Source organism: Euprymna scolopes, chromosome 22 (genome assembly GCF_053919585.1).
Source record: "Euprymna scolopes isolate OS-2025 chromosome 22, ASM5391958v1, whole genome shotgun sequence".
Taxonomy (NCBI): Eukaryota; Metazoa; Mollusca; class Cephalopoda; order Sepiida; family Sepiolidae; genus Euprymna; species Euprymna scolopes.
The window spans coordinates 48227132-48250026 of record NC_136503.1 but is presented as its reverse complement, the minus strand read 5'-3'; the positions used below and the strand labels follow the sequence as shown (position 1 = coordinate 48250026).

At 31.3% G+C, this 22895-nt stretch overlaps 1 protein-coding gene across 23 annotated transcripts in view; it reads left to right on the top strand.

The window, feature by feature from the left end:
- LOC145243422 (dual specificity protein kinase CLK2-like) overlaps positions 1 to 22895 on the top strand; it is a 196553-nt gene that overhangs the window by 37426 nt on the left and 136232 nt on the right. For all 23 annotated transcript variants that reach the window (XR_013862879.1, XR_013862871.1, XR_013862872.1 and 20 more), the window contains exon 2: positions 15112 to 15239. Coding sequence is in view for 14 of the 23 variants with exons in the window: in XM_080106300.1 (XP_079962426.1) it covers positions 15112 to 15239 (128 nt within the window). In the remaining 9 variants the exon portion in view is untranslated. The remainder of the gene's footprint in view (positions 1 to 15111; positions 15240 to 22895) is intronic.

Sequence of the window (22895 nt, the reverse complement as noted above, 5' to 3'; positions counted from 1 at the left end):
TATCCAGTGGTGAGGCCACAGCTTGCGGGCTTTGGGGAGTGGGGAGCCACCCTTTAATTACCATTGTTCCCAGGTCCACTCTGACCCAGAGTGGTAGTACCTATTAGGGTCCTCACTATGGGTTAAATATAAACCGATTTGTAAACAAAAATATATTCTATGAAAAAATTTTTCTTCAAAATCTTTGGATTCCGCATTAAATAACCTGAAAATGGTTGATATGCCGTAAACCAACCAACCAACCAACCAATCCACCAAAAAATCCAAATTGGCAACTTTAGTGAATAAAATTTTTTACCTTATTATAAAATTACTTCCATCTGTTACATGGTCCAAATCTGTTTTTTTGATTTTTTTATTTTCTATTAAAAGGAAAATTAAACTTTATCTCTAATCGTATTATTTGGATTCATTGGACTACTGTTCTCGAGTGTGATTTTTCACAAGGTTTTGATCGATGTAATCTCCAACCTTCTTCAGTTTGTCGAACTTGAAAATGTTTGTCAACTTCGGGAATTTGGACGGAATTTTTAGCAGAATTTCCGAGTTCGACAGAAACATTCCCAAATTCAACAAGATACAGCTGAAGAAAGTCAGAGATTGCATCAATCGAAACGTGAAAATCACACTCGAGAACACTAGTCTAATGAATCTAAATAATACGAATAACCAATCCTAATCTCCAAAATTCAAAAACGTTTGATCTCTAATATGGCATAAATCATTTTAACAAGATTCCATATTTTGACTTAAAATTAAATTTACATAAAATTGGTGTAAACGGGGATTTTTACCAATATTTAGACTGATTTGATCTAATTTTTATTATTCCGCAAGATGACCTGACGCTTGTTTGACACTTTCATTTCTAGTTATATAAACTAAATACTGGCTTTTTTTTCATCAATAGCACATGATAACTTTTCTAATTTCCAACAAATTTTGAACGATCATAATTTTGTGGATAATTTTACTACCAAAATAAATTTTGTGCCATTGTTTATATTTTGCAAAGTAGCCACATTAAAATTTTTTATATAATGAAAATAAAGTTTTGCTTTAGAGTACCGACTTGAACCAAAACGATACTTGTTTAGTTGGGATGAGCTGGTTTCAAACAATGTTAACGATGCAGTACACGTGAAGAACTTTTCAAATCCATGATGTCCAAATAGTAACTCCATCAGAAGTTAATTTTTATTTAAAGTTTTTCACCAAAGATTTATTCATCTTTTGAAAAGTATGAAATATGACTTTCCAGTAAATGCTTGGTCTACTTGAGATATTGATATGCTAGACATTTCAGGCTCTGTATTATTTGAGTCTTGTTCAAAATATTGATAATGACGTGTTGGAAGTTGAATTACTTAAAACAATGTAAGAAAACATTATGTCTGTTGGTTTTTAGGATCTGTCCTTTTTAAAGTTTTGAGCGTTTCAACAATTTTTTTTTCACTGTCAGATAGAATGGTGGAAGAGTTGGAGGGAAATAGGCATATCTGTACAATCCGATCAAGGATTTTCAATACTTTTTTCTGCTAACAAGACTGGACTCTAATCATCCTGTACCGTGACCTATGTAAATATACATTTAGGCCCTTGCACTGAAAATGATGTCCTGTTTGAAGTCCTAGTAAGATTTGCTAAATGGTCAGACAGTCAAGATTTTTACGAAATTTTTTACTACTAACATAATTACATTAATGGTCATTTTCCTAATTTTTTCTTATTATAGGTCTATCTTTCTGAGAATTTTATGAATTATTTTTATAAATATAAAAAAAAAATGCATATCTTTTTTTTTTTTTCATCCTCAATCTTGAAACCTACAATTTTAGTGTTAAAATAAACTAATAAAGCATGTTTACATTTTTTTCTAATAAAATAGACGTTAATTTTTTAACATAAAAATACTGTTTTCATTTTAAGAACAGACCATAATATTCAGCAAATATATAAGCATTTGTGTGTATATATGTAATAGTGTCAAAATACATATTTATAACGAATGAGCTACACGTTTTTTTTTTCTAGAATAATTTGCCAGTTAGTCTGAATTCCTTCAGTCGAATGAAACCCTTTTGATAAATGTATATTTTATACTATAGCAAAGCTTTAAGTATTGAGCAATTATAAATCTGAGCTCTGATGCTGCCAAACTATCAGTTATTTACCAAAAATTCCTTGATCTGAAAGCCAAGTTTTGTGAACTGAGAAGTGTGACTTAGTGCGTTAGCTTGGAGACTGCTTGATATCATCATTCTGTGAGCTCAGCTAAAGCAACAAATTCTCTTCCAAGATGGAGCAATAGTTCACTGAATTCATTTTAACGCTATTAGGAACTAGAAAAGACCCAACGATTTCACTGCTAAAGCTCCCCCCACAAATCATTACTCCTCAGCCTACCTGTTGATGTTTATACCATAGTCCATAGATACTTAGTGGCTCATACTAATTGCTTCTAATAGTTTATATTGCTCAAAGAGGCGACATTTGGTCAGTGCTTGCTGATCTGCCGTTTGTTTCAAAATTTGATTTCAGGTCCTTTTTGAAATTTCGGTAACCTTGCCTGATCAAAAATAGCTTTGCTTGTACTTGTGTGGGTTTGCAGACAAACTTTTAGTTTTTCTTAAATCTCTTGATGTGGTCACTCTTGGTCTGACGCTTTTGTATTTTCTTACTTTTTTGCTTTCATTGACAAAATGTTTCACAGTTCGATGGTCTTGCTTCAGATTTTTTGCAATTTCAAATGTAGACTTCTTCAAAGAAAGTAATTTCCCAATTTGAACCTTTTCACTGGCTGTCAGCATCATTCCTTTTAATGATGATTAATAAATTTTAATAATTTGCAGAAACTTTGGATTCACCTAAAAAAGATGAATATATGAGAATAAATTCATTTTGAGTTTTCTTTTTATAAAACTGCATTTATGTGAATTACATTGAATAGTGAATTGCAAATGATAACAGGAGAGCCATTAAAATGCATGCAAGATGCAAGCAAACAAAAATTATGTTGCAAACACTTTTGGTCCACACAATATATATTGTATGCGAAAGGGGGTTTAAAACATGGAATGTGATCTCAAGCAAAATGAACGAACCATTATGTAAGCTCTGTTTTCTTTTCGATAAAACTTTACACAAAATATAATCACATAAATTATTTAGTGAAATAAGTTTTGACATTGTCCCTAAATTTTTTATTTACTAAAACAATCTTTTTTTAAAAGAAATAATGGTTCTTATGCAGAAATGGTACCGTGCTGTTTTTAAAATAGTATTTTAAAGTTGAATTCAAATTTTACAGTATCTTTTGTTTGATAAATTGTTAGGTGAAAGTACAGAATAGTTACAAAAAGCTCTACTCTCACCATGTTAAGAATAGGTTTCTAAATGTTATTTCAGCATGGTACCTTCTCTGCCTAATTATCGAAAACAAGTTACATTGTACAGGTGAAACTACAAAATAAAAACTGTTGAAAAAAATAGTCTCCATCTTTATGAACTTGAGCTATAGTATATTTTTTTACTTTTTTTATAGCTAGCACGTACTTGTTGATAAAGACGGCTATTTTATTTTTTTGACACAGCTTGCATTTACAGCTGCTACATCCACAAGATTTTTTTTCTCTAAAACATGGTTTAAATTAGCCATGTCTTTAAGACTGACTGATATTTTTGTAATTTCCCTCTGCAATTCAATACAATAGCTATAGTATTTTTTTTTTTTTTTATAGCTAGCACCTACTTGTTGATAATGGCTACTTTTTTTTTTTTACACTGATTTCATTTACACCTGTTACATCCACAAGACTTTTTTTTTCACTAAAACATGGTTTAAATTATCCTGAAGCATTAAAAATTGATACAGTTAAAAGGAAAAAAAATTAAAGGTAAATAAATTTCTTTTAAAGAAAAGAAAAGCACATATCGTTTTAATGTTCTTAAATTTCACATTTTAATAAATAAATAAACTTAAAAAATGTAAATCTCTTGCTTAACTGTATAAAGAAATCCTCTTAATTGCACATGTTCAAATGGAAATTCCTTGTCTTTAAGAAAAAAAGTCATGTCTGGACGATTTTTGTAATTTCCCTCTGTTTTTTGATACAACAGAAGAATCTCTGATTGTGTCTTTAAACTTTATTCCATGACATCAGCAGATTACGTCACTTTGGTGCAAGGGCCATCTTTACCTATGTCATGCCTATACCCAATCGCTAAAGCCGTCTGATTCTGCAGTTATTGACAGAACAACCATTTCTGTTGTGCTTGGAATTGAGCCAAACTGTTTTGCATTGGTGGACAAAATATTCAATTCAGATGCACCAGTCGCCGTAGCAACCCTACTTATTTTGTGGTCAACCAAAAAAGGCTAAAAATTTTTCTTAACCATGTTGAAATGATGTTTTATCAAGTAGTTGAATAGATTTTATAAGCTATGATTTCAATTCTTTACACTTCATAGTATCCATATTTTTTAAATCTATAACCAATGCTAGTTCCTTAGCATTTTGGTCAGGTGCAAAGTGTAGTATCTGACTATACTTTTTCTGTCTCCGGTCACTAAAAAAAGTCCTTCTTGACCGAGGCAATTTTTATTTCTATCCCAATCCAAAGGGCTACTTTTTTGGGAGCTGGATTTTCCTCATATTAAAAACTGACCTTGTGTCTAACTCGCTGATGGGAATGCAAGTAAATAAGGATGGATATGAGTTTATTCCATGTTGAATCCTGAAAGTAGGGTTCTAAGGAGTTGAAAGGCTAAGTGTTAGCTTAAATCAGACAAGATTAAAATTGGATGGTAGAAATGGAATTTTTCATTCTAGATTTAATTTTACTCTGAGGTGTTTCCTTGATTTCATCGGTGTCATGCATTTGACAATTCACTGGAACATTTAAAAAAAAATAAATAAATAAATAAAAATCCCACTTTACCCCATGACATGTCACATAACTCAATGATGTGGATCAGGTCATTTTCTGACACTCAAATATTTTTAGCATTTCTCTTAAGTAAATGTCTAAATTATTCATTTTGTTGCCTTTTTAAATAGATTTCAGTCAGATGTTAATTTTGCAAATTTCCATGGAAAAAACAATCTCCTTTTTACATAGTATGTAAGTAGTATTGTAAGAAGAGATAAATCAATAAAAATTGAACTTTTCTTTTTTAAACTATAAAGTCATCAGTTATCAAGGCCTGGAAACCACTCAAGAAAAAGAGTTAATCAGTGTCAGATGAGACGCCACCAGTTGATTGGTAATGGTGGAAATTGGGTAGAAATTAAGAGGATGGCTCAGCAAAAATTTGTTTGCTGGACTTGAAAGTAATTATGTTATAGTCAGCTGGGAAGCAGCTCCACAATATTGTTTTCAACAGACGAGCAGTTCTGGGAAAGAAGCTTTGCTAATGGAATTTTTGTTTAGTTTTAGGCACAGATAGAGAGTAAGGGGCATTTCTATTTCAAATAGGTTTTAATCATCATGAATAATCACAATTACAGAATAATTGTTCTCTATAACTGATTTTAAAAAAAAAAATTGAAGGGAAAATATCAAAATGCTGTTTTTAGAAGAGATAAAATATTTGTCATAACACTGATTAATACAAGTCAAACTTTTTAGGATTATAATAGTTTTTTTTATAGTTTTTAATGTTATTTTTAATATGCAGACATGTTTCAACTTCTATGACACTTAAATATTTCTAGTTTTCTCTTACTCAATTATTTTGTTGCCATTAGTGTGGCTGGATAAACCTGGCACTCTCATGATTCAAATCCCAAACTCCTAGTCACCATTCATCATCATGGTTTAATGGTTTAATCAATGCAGCATGTGTGACAAAATTATTATTACGAGCAAAATGTGAATTTAAAAAATTAATGGAAATTATTCGTTGTGTGCATGCACAAATGCTATTTAAAGAACTAGTTTAGACATGCCAATAAAAACACTTGATCTAAATTATGACAAAAACACCTTATACTTTTTTTGATAACCAGTCAGAATTTTCGTTCGTCTATAAAGATACAATCAAAAAACCTTATAAGTGTCTCAAAAAAACCTTCTAAAACGTTGAAATGTCTAATTGGTCCCTCAACAAAGGAAGAATTTGACCTAGTAATTCACTCCCGTTCGTCTGTTTGCACTTTTCTTAATAACCACTCTTTGATTTTTTTAAAAAGATTTTGCACAAACATTAGTCATGGTAAAAGTACATTTTTTTATTTAGAATTTTTTAAATCCAATTTTTCACATCAATCGCAGACATAACTTGGCTCACTGCAGTCAAAACTCGCAACATACAACTTCATCATGAACGACATGCCCAATGTCAAAGCAATTATTTCCTTCAATAACCTACAGTATTTGTTTTCCTTTTGTCAATTCATCACAATCATAACATAAATGCTTCTTGCAGCCTTCAGTGTATCATGACAATATGCACCAAGAAAAACAGTCTCTTTGCATAACGTGCATTGCACAAGGTATTTTTTTTTTTTTTTTTTTTATAGACGTCACCACTTATCAAGGCCGATAGGCCACTCAAGGATAAGGGTTAAAGAGTGTAGAGTAGTCAAAAGGACAATATAGTAATCGATAGTAATGGAAGTTCGGTAAATTTGTTAACTTAAGTGGAACGGCTCATCAGAAACTTGTTCACGTTGGACTTGAAGACAACCATATTATAGAAAGCAGGAAAACGGAAGACAATTCCACAGGCGTGCAGTTCTAAGAAAGAAGCTTTGATCATGGAATCTATGTTTAGGTTTAGGTACAGATAAAGAGTGGGGAAAATTATTGATAATGTTTTCAACTAATCTAGTGTTTCTTGTGAAAGTTTGGTGAGGGGGGACCATAGATTGAAGCTCAGTGGAACACTTTCCATGAAAATAAAGGTATGTTTCACCTTCACAGCATTCACCTTCTTTGACATAGCAGTCGCCTAAATCTTGGTCACTCTCGAAATTCTCTTTTCAAACTTATTCACTCATGAAGGGGGACCCCGCATGCTTAGTTTGTTTTAAAAAAATATTGTCTTTTATATTCTTTCATCAGTTATTTCTGTTAATCTGTTAAGTTTGCCAGTTGTGAACATCTATGCAACTAGTGTTTTGACAACCAAAGTTCAAATCTAGCAGCATTAATCAGCATCCAATTACACCAGTACATATGAATGTCTACATCTTGATTCGTATATGATGTTATGGCATATGTTGCAAAATAAGTTTGATTAATTTCTAGCGAAACTATTGAAATTTTTTTATCATACTGCAAATTTTAGAAATCTATATTATATTCTTGAAAAAGATTTCTGCCTCAACAGAAAAATGTTCAACAAAATGTTTAACTGGAAAATTGTTTTACCGAAAACTATTAATATTAAACTATAAAAAGGAAGATACTAGAATTAAAAAATATATTTACACTCAATCAGATGTGCCTTATGCACTAATAAAAATGTAATTGGCATTTTGTTGCACTTTTTAAGATTTTAAATATTTATAAATTTCTCATTATAAAAAAACTATTATATTGATTATAATTTTTTGACAGAAGAAATAAAATGAATTGCATATAAAACATTAGAAGAAAAATTTTTAAATCATCCAATTATATCAATAAATATTGTCAAATTTTGTAAATAATAATTGTTTAGTAAATTGATCTTAATTTTCTTTAATAAAAAAAAAAAAACGATTGAAATATTTTGAATCAGTAAATTGTCAATATATTTTTTAATATAAAAAAGAATTATTGGATTCTTAAATTGCAAAACAAAAACGATAATGAAAAAATTACATTTTTGTAATTTTTTCATTATCGTTTTTTGTTTTGCAAATAATTATTAAATTTTGTCATAAGAACTATTGAAATTTTTTTACCATACTTCAAATTTTAGAAATCTGTATTATATTTCTCTTCATCTGTACATTCCACTTTTTTTCTCAGAAACAGACGATTTGGCTGAAATTTTGTATGGACCTTTATGATAAAGTGTAGTGAACTAAGTAATATGGTATCCATTCAATGCCATTAAGGATTAATAAGGATTGTTATTTAATGTAAAAACGAGCACAAATTTAATCGTATTTAGCCATGAATTTGGCATAAAGCACTCATTCTAAGTCAACAGGCTATAACTTTTGCCTGTTTTTAACACCCTTAAGTCTAGTGTTTTATATTGCATGAGAATGAGTTGAATGAGAAACATTTAAACAGAAACCTTAGTATCAAGTTGGTGTTAGAAAATGAGCAATCACAGACAAATAGGCATCATTAGCTAAGCTACTTCAATAGTCTAATGTACGGCTGACAACTTTTGCCAAATGTCCATACTGACTGGTCAAAATGTCTCAAAGGTATTGTCTGGTTGGCAACTGATCAGCAGGTCGTAAACATTTAGGGAACTATGTAAATCCTTCATTCTCAGCAATGCTGCCACTTTGAATATGCTTTGCATATCAGTTTTACAAGCTTGTTCCTATTTACTGCCCCACAAGAGCAAAGTAAGACTCAAGTCATTTGGGGGGAGGGGCAGATATACTGCACTCCAAAAGACTGGCACTTCTGGATGTAACAAAAATAAAAATTGCTCCAATCAAGAAAGATTTTTTTCTCCTCTGATACAACAAAACAGATGCTGCACTTTGAATTATTTCATTGTGAAAAAATATAAACTACACATTTTGACAAATTAGACCATGAAAAGTGTGGGGGGAAAATGGAGACCGTTGGTCATCCTTTGTCTGTCCTACTCTTAGCTAAAATCATTGCAGTCACCACAATACCACATTTACATCTTAAAGCATTCCTTAAGTGTTGAAACATGTTATTCGTAAATATATGTATGTACAAATACTACAGTTTGATCCTATTCCGAAGGCCAAGAAGTCACCTGAAACAAATGCTGGCAGTTTGAACGTCTTTGTAACAAGATTCTTTTTTCCTTCAATTGGTCTTCTCATTTAATTAATGTTTACAAAACAAATAATTTTCTTATTTCATTGTAGGAACTACGATATCATAATTAACCCCCCCCCCCAAAAAAAAAAAACAGATTTGACTAAAGTGATCGTGTGGTTTTTCTTTTCTTTGGAAGAAAGATGTTTTTATGATTTTCTTTGTAACTTATTTTATTTCTTGTAGAGTTTGGGTATCTAATGTCATTCACCTATTTTAAGTTCTCAAAGCAATTCTTTTTCATAAACTTATAGACTTTTCCCTCACCAGTTATGCTCTGCTGCTTAGTAAAGGCAAAAGTTATCTGAACTACTCCATCGCATCATAACTCTTGCAATACCACTAATACCTTCTCCACCCTGTGTTCCAATGATATCACCAAGGTAACAAAACTTCTGAATAACCTCAATAACTTCACCATCCGATTATACTTTGTTCGCATCCGAGTTCTCCTTAATCTCCTTTGTCTTACATGGTTTGCATATAAACTGGTTATCCTACCCATAATTCCACTGCACTTCTTGTGGACCCAATGCTTACAGGTACTACAAAACCCTTTCTACAGGGTAGGGGTACTTTCTTCTTTTTGTGAGATTTCCAACACTCCAATCACTGATCATCACTTTGGTCTTGGTAGTATTCACTATCAGACCTTTACTTTCTATAATATTCTTCCAAGTATTTAACTTTCCTTGTTTCACAGACAAGTACTAAATCAATTTAACAAAACAATAACTGAATAAAGCAATGCAAAAAATAAAAATGTATTCTAAATTTTTGAGATGGGGATTAATAATTTAGATTATTTGGACTGTTGTTAACGTTCAACATGAGAGCAATAGTCAGAATAATCGAAATAATATGAAAAGTATTTTCGCAAGTTATATTGCAAATAAGTGTAAGACATTTTGTTATAAATTTTGAGCTTCTTGTTTTTAATTTTAATGTTTAGTTAGTTAAAAATTCAAAAGGAAAATATATTGCATAAGTTTAATTTATTTATATTGTCATGCTGCTTATTTGTTTTATTTAGGAGTAATCCACCGCAATTTAAGAATCTTATTTTTGAAGAAAGCGTACCAAATTAAGATCCACTGTTAAGAAGTAGGTACATTTGATCAAGATAAATGTCCTGTTTTTTTTTTTTGTTTTTTTTTTCAATGTACTCGCTGATAAATAAAATATTTTCTTCATCATGATGATTTTGATTAAAATTCTAAATAGTAAAACACTGATTATATAAAAAAAATTTAAGAATTTATTATTTTAACAAACTGTAACACGCCTCAAATTTATGAGTTTAAGCAAAAATTATTTTTTTAATTAATGGTCAACTTAATTTTCTTAAGTAATTTCAAGAATCAGATTAGAACTCTACATAAATTTACATTGTTTAAAGATTGTTTCAAAGTTTTATGGACTCTTTTGTTTACGTAAAAACGTTTGACGATAATGGAATGTTTTAGATGATATCCCATTTTTTATTGCTTCTCAAATTTTCTCCAAAGAAACTAAATACCATATCATTGTAAAAGTTTGTGTGCAATAATTATTTTAACATTTTTTTTGTACATTTCTATATGAAATCTCCAGCTAATTATTTCTCCATAAAATCTCGAGTCTGTAAACTGAAAGTTGACAGAGTAGTTTGGTATGGAAATGTACACACATACACAATTTCACTTTGATAGATATACTAGCATTTCAGACCGGCATTTGGAGGTGTATGCTGAGCAAAAAAAAAAAAGGGGGGGGGTAATTTTTAAAAACTTTAACCCCTATTATGACCCCTTAAAATTTATTGTTTTGGGCTCAAATCAAGTTATTAAGTTAGATCCATGTCCAAGGAACCTATATCTAAAATTTCAAGTGTTTAGACCCAAAATTGTTGGAGGCGTTTGGTAGAGTTCTCAAAGGTCAAATCGTTGAATTTTGACTCCTTAACAGCGAAATTTCTGGCTGAAAACTGATCAGATCGATTTTTCCCAAATCTCAGTACCCTGTATATCAAATTTCTAGTCTGTAGACTAAAAATTGACAGAGTTGTTGCTTAGGGAAATGTACACAGACAGACACACAGCCACGTTCACTTTTATAGATATATAGATAGATTTCCAAACATTTGGTGAAAAAAATGATGCAGAATGAGTGGTAAATAATATTCAAAACTTCACATTTTTCTTGTTAGAAATATTTATTCTTAATGTAAGGAATATAACAAATTTTTTAATCAAAAACTTATTAATTTTCTATCTTTATAAGCGAGGATATGATATGAAAACAAGTGTTTGAAATGTAAATAAGACATTAGTTTATGGAATTTTATAGCTCATATTTGAAAATTCTGTTATGAATAATTTTTCTGTTTTTTATTTAATAGCACTTTTGAAAATATGATTTAAATCGGTAATTCATTTCAGTCAGATTGTTCCAGTAGTTTCTAATAAAAAGTGGAATGAACACAAAGAGAAATATAGTGTAGATAACCAGAAAATCTTTAATTTTCGGTTGTTTTGATTTTTGTATTATTTTGAAAATCCTATGCAAACAAATGTCACCATATTATTTCCTTAAAGAATGAACATTTTACGAATCCAGTTTGTTCCCATATATCTATAGAATGAAGGGACGTCCTTTGAACTAGCTCCAGTATTGCTCCAACAATATTGGATTAATCCATCCATAATCTAATGCATTTACATAACTGGAAAATGATGCCAACATATGTTGGTCTCAATAAGATAGTATTATCTTGTCATTCGAGACCAGAACACATTACACTCATCACTCTGATACTTAACAATATCCTGTTCGTATTTTGAGTTAAAATTATATCAAAATGAAAGCATTGTCTACTGTTTATAGTGTTTGTCTGATTTGTACTTGTTTTTTCAACTTTTAATCTCTAAAAATACTTAAAACTTCACATAATGAAATCTAACTTTAGAAGCATTTTCAATTATATTTAGTACTAGCGGGGGTACCCAATGTTGCCCGGGTGTTTGGAGGTGTGTGTGTGTGTGGGGGGGGGTAAAGAATAAGTGAAGTAATAACCCTGTTTAAATATTTAAAAAAAAAAAAAAAAACGATGTTAAATTTCTTTAAAAAATCGGATAAAACCAAAAAAAAAAAAAAACAGCAAACAAATGTAAAAATTCTTTAAAAAAGAAATTAGAACAAAAAGCAAAAATAAGGAAAAAAAATGATGAATGTGTGCGAAAAAGCAAACAAACGTAGCGAAAAGCGAAAAAAAAAAAAAAAAAAAAAAAAAAAAAAAACTGGCATAAATAACCCTTCAGTTCGGTTAAGTCCATGGTGCGTCTCACCCAGTAGAAAGCATAGAATGGAAAGACACGGTAAAATTCCATTCCAGTTTTTTTAAGCAACTACGAAGTAAAGAAAACCCAAACTGGTGTTCCTTCGTAACTGTCCCTTGTGAACGATCCGGAAACTGTAAGTGGTAGCGGGGGAAGGAGGAATTAATTAGAGAGAAAAGATTTTACTACTTCCATTGATTTTAACCGATTGTGGCAGTTAACTCTCAGCAGAAAAAATATAGGAATCTACGATTATCGAGGAAGTGGAGAGGTAATATGTATATAACACACCTCAGATATTGTGCTGCAGTTTGTGCATATTACATTCGCATGAAATGTTTTGATTTTTAATCCTATTAAGGTCCAAATCATAGGGGAAAAAATGAGTTCATTTTATATATATATATATATGGATTAGCAGAGGTACCCAATGTTGCCCAGGTATTTGGCGGTGTAAAAGAAAAAAAAGTGTTAGTAGTCAGGCAGGCTTTAATCTATGACGCAAAAGCGGAAAAGAAAGTGAAAGAAAACGTGACCTCTTACCGCTACACTATGAGGCCATAGGAAGTGAAAAGCATCCAAATTTAGCGATGTCAATCAAAAAGTTGACTTGTTAAGTGAATGAGTTCACGCAGGTGCAGAAATAAACTTTGGCTGAAGGCCAGTTCAGCTTTCCGCCGTTTCATTTATTTGTTTCCCCACGATGTTTGGGAAAACCAGCTTCCCACAAAAACAGTGTCCAAATGAATATAATGATATGAGGAGTTTCTCTCACATTGATCAAAGCTAATTGCTTTCTGGCTCTCTTGCAGAAAAGTCGGAAAGCTGCCTTCGCTTTCAATTAGTTTCGCTTTCATACGAAAAATAGGCGAGAGGGTGGAATAGTGTGAATTTTATAAAAATCGATCAAAATAAATCTAGAGATGACGTCCCTTCGCAAATCGTAGATATTATAATCTAGGGATTATATAAAAAGTTCTAAAACATGGTATACCCCCCCCCGCACGAAAAAAGCCTTTGCTGGACATACAGAAATGAGCGCACCTCCTTTGCCTTTTATATATATATAGATATATAAACTTGAGTTTGTTGTCGCACTTTATGAATATTAAAAACCTACCTTTTCTATTTAAAAATTATTAAAATGAACTTAATATACTCAGTCATGGACATGCGAGAGACAAAATAAAGGTTAAATAATTTGCATATTCTTCGCAAAACAAACTTTAATTAATTATTTATTCAGGATTTGGACCTGCGGAACACTTTCAATTAGGATTTTAGCTGGTAGAATAGTTGCCAGATGGTCAATATTGAGAAAAAATATAAAAAAATAAAAATAAGTAACATTAACCTTGGCTTGACCCATTTATTTCTGTGCATGTGTTAATTAAAAGCTATAGGTTAAACAAGGTTATTTTTATTATATATATATATATATATATATATATATATATATATATATATATTTAAAAAAAAAATTTTTTTTTTAAATATATGTATGGATTGAGGTCATACGCTTACGGGTGAGGTTAGACATTTATGTTTTGGTTTAGATCCTAGCTCATGGCACCTAAGTCAATTTTTTTTTTTCTAAAATTTATGTTTTATTACTTCTGAAATCACTGCTATACATGAGGTACAATATAATAATTGATAGAGAATTGGCTCTATGAAATATGCATGAATTAAAATATAATTTAAGCATATTTTACGACCAAGAACAACTGGGCAGCCTGCTAGTTTATAAATATCTTCATCTTTAAAAGAAAAATTACTTTTGCTATACAAGTGCAGTTTAAGCTGCTCAGTGATTTGTGATACTTGTATCAGTGACATATTTTATTTTTTAAATCATTAACAACTATTTTCCTTTTTAATAACAAAAAAAAAAACTTCTCAAGCACCGATTGTTATGGCATCTTACCGGAGAGCTCAACTTTCAAATTCTTCAGCTTAACATTCATAAGCAACATGAATTGAAACAAATACATTGAGAATATTGCTAAAGCTGTTGCAATGAAGGTGTGCTCCCTCTGCTGTTCTAGAAAATTACTTACACCAGAGAGTATCTTATATCTTTACAAAGTCACAATTCACCCATGCATAAAGTATTGTTGCCACATCTGAGCTGATGCATCCATCACTAGGTCCTGCATTATCGGCAAAACTCTAACCTCTCTCCCATCATCACAATGTTGCATCTTTGTTCCTGCTTTATAAATACTTTAATGGCATGTGCTCTGATGAACTCATAGCACTTGTGCCCCCTCTGTGTACATACTCCCAACTGAGCAAACAAGTAGCAAAATCCCATCCCTTGACTGTTGAGGTCTGTAGATGCCAGAAAGCCTTCTATTCTGTTTCTTTCTCACGGACTGCTAGACTTTGGAATTCCCTCTCTGTTTCCTGCTTCCCTTATTGTATTAACCTGCAGCAGTTTAAGTGTAATGTGAGCAGACATCTTGCTGTTCAATTTCTCACAGTCCCCTGTTTGACATGATTCCAAATAGTAGCCTATTCTAACCGGCAATATGCCTTGGTTTGGGTTTTTAAAAAAAAAAAATGTAAATTTTTATGGAGCTAAAGTTCCTTTTTTATAATTTTCAGTAAAAAATTGGTTATGAGTATAATAAATATGTAAAATTGTTTATTCAAAAAGTTTTAAAATTTGAAGCCGTTCATTTACATGGTTTTTCATGACCAAATAACAATGTGCATTTTTTTTATTCACTTTAATTATAATTCAAATTTTTTATTTTACCTTAGTCATCACTGTATCAATTTGGAGTGTCTTATTATCATTATCTGTTCTTTGCAGATGCCTAAGTCACGTCGACGACACAGATCTCCCAGTCGGGAATCTTCCTATGATGATGATTATGGATATTACAGATCTAAGAAAAGGAAAACCAGCAGAGATTATGATTACGAAAAACATTCCAGAAGGTAAGATGCCTCATGTATACTTATTTTCTTAGAAAGGTAAAGAACACTGTAATAAAAAAAAAAAAAAAAAAAAAAAGGAAGGGTACTTGTACAGTTTAATCAAGACATTAAAAAATGAAAATATTGGAATCCGGTATGGAATGAAGTTCTCCTGAAAATTTTTTTCACTTAATTTGATCAGGTATTTTTTTTTTCTTTTTTTTACACAGCGAAAAACAATTTATGATACCGATCAAAAGGTAGCTATGTTTCGATTTTTAAGAAGAAAAACTATTATTTAAGATGGGGAGGCTGGTGTCGGCACTTTAGACTGAGTTATCTCCCTGTGGTGTGTTCTAACAATCCAAACCTGGCTACCTTCAGAACTTCAGTCCAAAACGGATGCGTACAATATAACTTTTCGATATTTTCATTTTTAATGTCTTGATTAAACTGTACAAGTACCAAAAAAAGAATTGTGAGGAAATTTATTCATATACTGTTTCATTATCATCATCATCATATCTACTTTACATGCTGTTAGACTTGTAACATTTTACGTTACTCAAAAGTTTGCATATAGTCATTTTCATAAACACGTACCTTGCACATTTTGTTTTCACCCATGAGCAATTAAAAAAAAGACTGTCTTTATACATACATGCCCTGGTATTGGTATTTCATTCTTTTAATTGTCGCTTTTCCATGTGGGTTGTGATCCTCTCATGGTTATTGCCATTGACCTTCTGTTTAGCTAGACGGACAAAATTACTCATGCATGAAAACACAATGGAGACTTGCTGGGGGTTTAAAGGTTTTATTGGAGAAAGAGGTTGTTCATGGGAGGAGAGACCAATATGACTAATTACTTATTCTTCTAACTTAGTCTTAAGGTTGAGTGACGTACGGGCATAGTTTTGAGGCAACATTAACTGAGATTTTTCTACATCATCGGATGCATCTCCTCTGTATCGCTCTCAACTGCTAGAAAACTATTCTTTCGCCTGAACATGGGATGCCACCTGTCATATCATTTGACACCTGCATTTCTAGTGTGTTTTGTCTAGGAAACTAACCTTTGATCCTTGCTTGAATTACGCCACCTGCAGCTTGATATATTTCTGTTTGCTGCTAGGTCATCCTTGAAATACACTAATGTAACCCTTGCCAAAATTCATACTAGATAATTTAATCATTACTTACTGATGTAGGGTCCTTGATGTATAACAGCCTGACCTTCCTCGCAAACTTCCAACATTAAAAATACACAGCCTGAATTTCAACAGATTTCCTTTGAAAGACATTTCTTTGAGACAAAATTGTTTTAGGCCTTCCCCAGTGCCAACTCAGTGAGTTAATGGAGGCCAGTATGTTTGAGACACAATCTGAAGTGTCACTCACTCTAAGCATGTTGAACCGACTTCCTCCCAATGGGGAAGTTTTATGAGAATAGCAGATTCCTAAGCAATCCCCAGTCACTTTCATATCTCCATCAGGGGAAATGACGATGTTAGGTTTTTACAGTTCTTGCAGGGAAGTGTCCTCTTGTATATAGTACCTGTTATCTCCAAATTGTCACTCATCTGATGCTGACCAGGCTCAACGTTGCTTGACTTTAGTGATCTAACAAGAATTGGTGTTTCAATGTTATTATGCCCTATATATAGGTAATGATGTCTCAATAAAAATATGTTCTATTAGTAGACTGCCCGGTGTTGCTTGGCGAATCTTTGCCCCCAAATATGTCGTCATACATGCTGGCGTCTGCTATGAAGCCATACATGACCTCATAATCTGCTATAAAGTCATTGTAAACAAACACACAAATACGGATATATATATATATATATATATATATATATATATATATATATATATGAGAGAGAGTTAATTTAACAAGTACAGGTGGTATTAATATTTGCTTGATAGCAAATTTGAAATTTTTATTTAAATTATTCGGTTTTGATTTATTTTGATTGTTATGATAGATTTTTGATGCAATACTAGTATAAAAAGATACCCTATTCTCCTTTTAATATTATGAAAGAAAATGAAAGATGTTCTATAAAACCCCGACTGGTAAATATTCCCCCATCTGTTGCATGTCATCTGACAGTTTGAAACTGTTTTATCGTACTTAATTTCACTTACTTGGTTACCCATTGGTAGTGGCTCATGGATAATTATTGCTTTAAATTCTGTGCCACACAAAATACTTATGGCAAAACTATCTGCAATGGGTGTTAACGCTGATTGTTTTAACTGGTTGAAATCCTTCATTCTCTATTGAAAAGAGGTAATTCCGGCTCTAGGATGCCATCTGGTGTACAACAAGCATCTGTTTTTGGTCTTTTCTGCTTGTTGCATATATTAATGACAGATGTCAATCTAAAGAATGCTACAATTCTGAAACCTGCAGAGCACATAAAGTTGTACCTTGAGATAAAAAGGAAAGATCTTGTATTCTATCAATTGTTTTTGCAATCATACTGAGACATAATGCAGCAATACATCACATGGTAGCTGAAACTAGCTGAGGACATGTGTACCACCATGCATTTTGTGAGGAAAAATCAGTGCACACGTACTTTCTCCACAGCATGAATATCAAGAAGTTGATAATTTATAAAGATTGTGGCCATGGAAGAGCGCAAGAAAAAAATCTGTTTAGGCATTAAAAGTAGTTGTATGTTGTTGTTGTTGTTCGTTAAATATTATCTATATTGCTCTAAGTTTGTCTATCTGTCAATTCCATTTTTTTCTCAGAATTTACTCGGCTTTTCTGGCTTTGTTATAAGGTCCAGTGGACTAATGATTATGGTATCTATTTAATGCATAATTTGGGATTAATAGGGATTAGTCACCACAATACCACATTTACTTGCAAATTACTGGACGGGCCAATCTAATTAAAATTTTATAGGGACCTTTGTTATGATAAAGTGAAGCGAACTAAGTATTATGGTATCCATTCGATGTATAGTTAGGGATTAATAAGGATTAATATTTAATGCAAAAATGGGCACAAATTTAACTATATTCAATCAGCAATTTGGCATAAAGCACTTATTCTAAGTCAAGAGGCTATAACTTTGGCCTGTTTATAACAAGCTAAAAAGTCTAGTTAATTTATATGACTGACCTACCTCGCAAGGAATCATTTAGAGTTAAAATTAAAGTTTTGTTGTCAGATAAACATGACATCCGTTCAAATTTGGAGGCCATTTTTTTTCTTTCTTTTTTGCTTTGGCTTCTTTCATATAAGGTTGACACTTTTCAAGTGTGCTTTTCTCAATTTTAGATGCATAATACTAACTGGATTTTTAATGGAGACAATTCCCCATTTAGTAATATAGAATGAAAGCTAAAACATAAAAGCATTTAAAATGGATAAACATTTTTTTTTTTTCCATTATTCCATGACTGATCTTCATAAATTACCAAGAAGTCTACTTATGAATGTGACAGCGATTTGCATTAGACAAAGCACATTTGTGAAATTGTCAGAAGGTGTCTTGGCATTACTTGGAGATACCCTTGTTAACCAACATCTGTTAACCATCTATTTATTTAAAACTGCATACAGTTATAATTGCAACTATACTTTTAAAATTGAAATCCTTAGTCTCTCTTCTCTCACTCTTACTCAGAACATTGCTTAGAAACTATTCAGAAACCTGCAACTAGTCGAATACTCTCCACCAGACACCTGCTATGCACTGACTGTTTTGCTTTTTTGCAGGGTTGGATAGACTGAAGTTCCAATGTTTAGCAACTGACTTCTTAAATACTCACAAAAAAATATTAACCATCTTAACAACAACAACAACAACAACAACAACAATCCTGACCATCATTTTTATTTACATTTGTCTCACACACATGGGCACTGTCAGAAAACAGCACAGCTCCAATGGCATTATGAAAATATTTCACTTTCAGTGTATTTCTCTATCAATTTTTTTTTTTTTTTTTTTTTTTTTTTTTTATGCAGATATTTTAAAGAAATTTTACTCAAATTACAAAAAAAAAAAAAAAAATTGTCACTCATAATGCCTGAAACAGAAAAGGACCACGAAAACTGAGATGTAGAATATTTCTAATTAAAACATTGAGTGAGCATATTAAGTTTACTTTTTCAGATTAAAATGCTTGAAAAAAAAAGAAAAAAACAATCACATAATTAAATTGCAAAGGTATTTGAGGTGATATTATTTCTTAGAGTAGACATCTTTAATTTTGAAAAGGCTGATTCTGTCTGAGGATTTAACTGGCGCACAAGTATGCTTAGAAGCCAGAACCTACTGATTAAAAATTGTTGCCTGTTTACAAGTTTGCCCATTATCTCTACTTAGAGATAAAAGGCATTTTGTGTTCGTTGCCTATGGACTCTGAAACGGCTCTGCTGATTTTTTTTGAAAGTTCACATAAATGTACTTGATATGTCTAAGAGTGTTCTTAGGTTTTGTATCAGTTTGTCCGAAATATCTTTGATAATTATTGATAATTGAAAAAAAAATAAACGATTAAGGCAGGAAGTTCAATTTCGACCAAAGTTAATACCTTGTACAGCCTAATATCGCAATCGCCTTAAAGAATTTTTATCATTGCACTCGCAGAAAGGCCCAGTTGGTTCTTTGATAAGATAGAGGCAAGTTCAAAACGATTGTTTCTGTTTAGAGCACAATTGAACCATGATACTTGAATTTTACATTTTAAACTTAATTCAAGCCATTATATAAAAATAATTTTATAAAATCAACAGTAGGTTCTCTCCAATGTAGTGTGGAATACAATGTATTGTGGACTAATTCAGTGCAGAGAGGCATGTGAAGCTTTCTCCTGGTGCACCATGATGGGTCTCTGATTAGAGCAGGCAATTAATTGGCTTGATTGACAAGTAAGCAATTTCACTGACTTCAATGACAATAAAAGTATGAAAGGGTGGAACATTTGTTGATCCTCATTCAATCCCAGACAATGTCGTGTCTCCCTGCTAGTACACACACACACACACACACACACACACACACACACACACACACACACACACACACACACACACTCTCTCAAACAAACTTTATGATGAATACTACATTAATAGTTTGACATGTGGTACACATCATGAAGGAAACCATCTCCTACCCATTAGGGTAAATGTCACTAAAATTAAATGTAGTCAGTGCAAATCACAACAAATGATACGGGATTATTAGTTATCACTTGTATTTGCAGATTATTACTGGTCCTCTGCTTGCAACATCACTAAAACAGAGTTTTGCATAGAGCCGCTAGTATACCTAAATGGTTATAACAGAAGCAGGTCAGATCGAGTTAAAAAAAAAAAAAAAAAGACAGTGGCTAGTGTACTTTCTCATAAGCTACTGGGGTTACAATGAAAACTGGTTTAAAATGATTTCTTGCTGTTTAAATCCAAACTAGTAACTGTCATTTTGTCTGCATTATTTGTGGATTGATGTATGATTAAAATATCATTTTAAAAGATTGAAAAGTATCAATTTATCCAGCTCTTTTGAAATATTCTCTATCATTAACATGTGTTCAGTAGCGGTTTTAGTAAATATGTACTACTAATTGCTGTTGCTGTTGAATCACTATTCAAGCAACTTCAAGTTGGGTGATCTCCTGGGTTTGTCATGGACAAATTTTTATATATACAAAATCTTTTTATTTACTTTTTTGTTAGTTTAATTTTTTAAATAGTAATTGACAATTATAATGAAAGTGGAAATGTTAAAAAAAAAAAAATAAATAAATAAATAAATCAGTCAAAAAAGAAAGAAAAAAAATCCTTTTTAAATTAAAAAAAATTTTATTTTCCTTTTTTAAAATCATAAAGGATTTTTTTATAGTAAGTCCTTTGTGTTTTGAACTCTACTTAGTGATATATAATATGTCCCGGGTTACACCAGCATGTTGGAAATCGTGAGTTGCTTTGCAGGTTAGTTAATGCAAAAAAAGAGTTCAAGAGGTTAAGGTTAACGTATGTCGAATGCAGCAGTTAGTCAACGGTAACGCCTACGGTGTCATTCAGTTTGTGTGAAAGAAAACAATGCATGAAAAAGAGAACAGATATCTTTTCGTCCACATGCAAGTGTACTTTGCCTTCTGAATTCAGACAAGACGGACATGTCGAGCGACTCAGAATGGGTCGAAAAAGAAAGAAACGCAAGAAAGTTTGAGTCACAATGTGATGCTTGGTTGGCTCAACTTGTGTCTGAGTAAATTTAGTCAGACATAAGTCATATCAAGGCACGTTTGTTTTTTTTTGTTTTTTTTATATCTGACCAAATTTAGAATGTACAATCAACTTCTGATTGAACTAGCTTATTATTTTCAGTAGGATTTTGACTATTATTTATTTTCAGTAGGATTTTGACTATTATTTATTTTCAGTAGGATTTTGACTATTATTTATTTTCAGTAGGATTTTGACTTATTTATTTTCAGTAGGATTTTGACTATTATTTATTTTCAGTAGGATTTTGACTATTTATTTTCAGTAGGATTTTGACTATTTATTTTCAGTAGGATTTTGACTATTTATTTTCAGTAGGATTTTGACTATTATTTATTTTCAGTAGGATTTTGACTATTATTTATTTTCAGTAGGATTTTGACTATTATTTATTTTCAGTAGGATTTTGACTATTATTTATTTTCAGTAGGATTTTGACTATTATTTATTTATTACATTTCATTACTACAGTTCAGTTGAGGTAGCAGGTTCAGTTTATAGAGGAAGGCCAAGAAAAACATTAAAGAAAATAAGAATGAACTTAAGATAATGAGCTAGGTTAGCTTGGAAGTCAATTTCAAAAGTAGTCAAATGCACACGAGCATTTAAATGGATGTTGAAGCTTAATATATTGATAATAGTCATTTGATCATTAAATTAATAATTGAAACACATTTTTATTAAACGATAACTCCTTTTATTAAATGTCTGAGGATTTAATAAGAATTTTACAGCTCAAATGATTTTTAGTTCAGTGTTACCAAATTCTTTTTTGACCTGAAAGGGTCACAAAGTAATTAATTTTTTAAAAAATTACTAACAAAAGTGGTTGACTTGTTTAGTAAAAAATCGAAATGCATTAAGCTGTATTTAATTTTTAATTAATTTTTGGTATTTTGTACTATTAAATTGGATTTCTGTAAATAATCGATCAATAGTAAATAAAGACATAATGTGTAAGTTACATAAGTTGACACACAATATAGATATTTAAAAAAAAAATTTTTTATGTTGGTTTTTATTAACATAGTCACACACTTCTTTACCTATATTTTTCAGTTTTACTATTCATGTATGAATTTGTCACTGTTTTTATTTTAAAAAGAAACTTAAAAAAAAATTTCCAATCAATTTTTTATACTTGTCACTTTTTTTCTCTTCTATATTTTTTTGCTTTCAACTTTTTTGGTACTTGTACAGTTTAATCAAGACATTAAAAAATGAAAATATTGAAAAAAAAGTTATATTGTACGCATCCATTTTGAACTTAAGTCCCCCCCCCAAGAAAAATTCACTTAATTTGATCAAGTAGTTTTTTTTACATCAGAAAAACATGTTTTTATGACTGTGTTGGAGGCGGCCATGTTTTTAGAACACGTCATGAGGAGATAACTCTGTCTAAAGTGCCGAAACGCCCT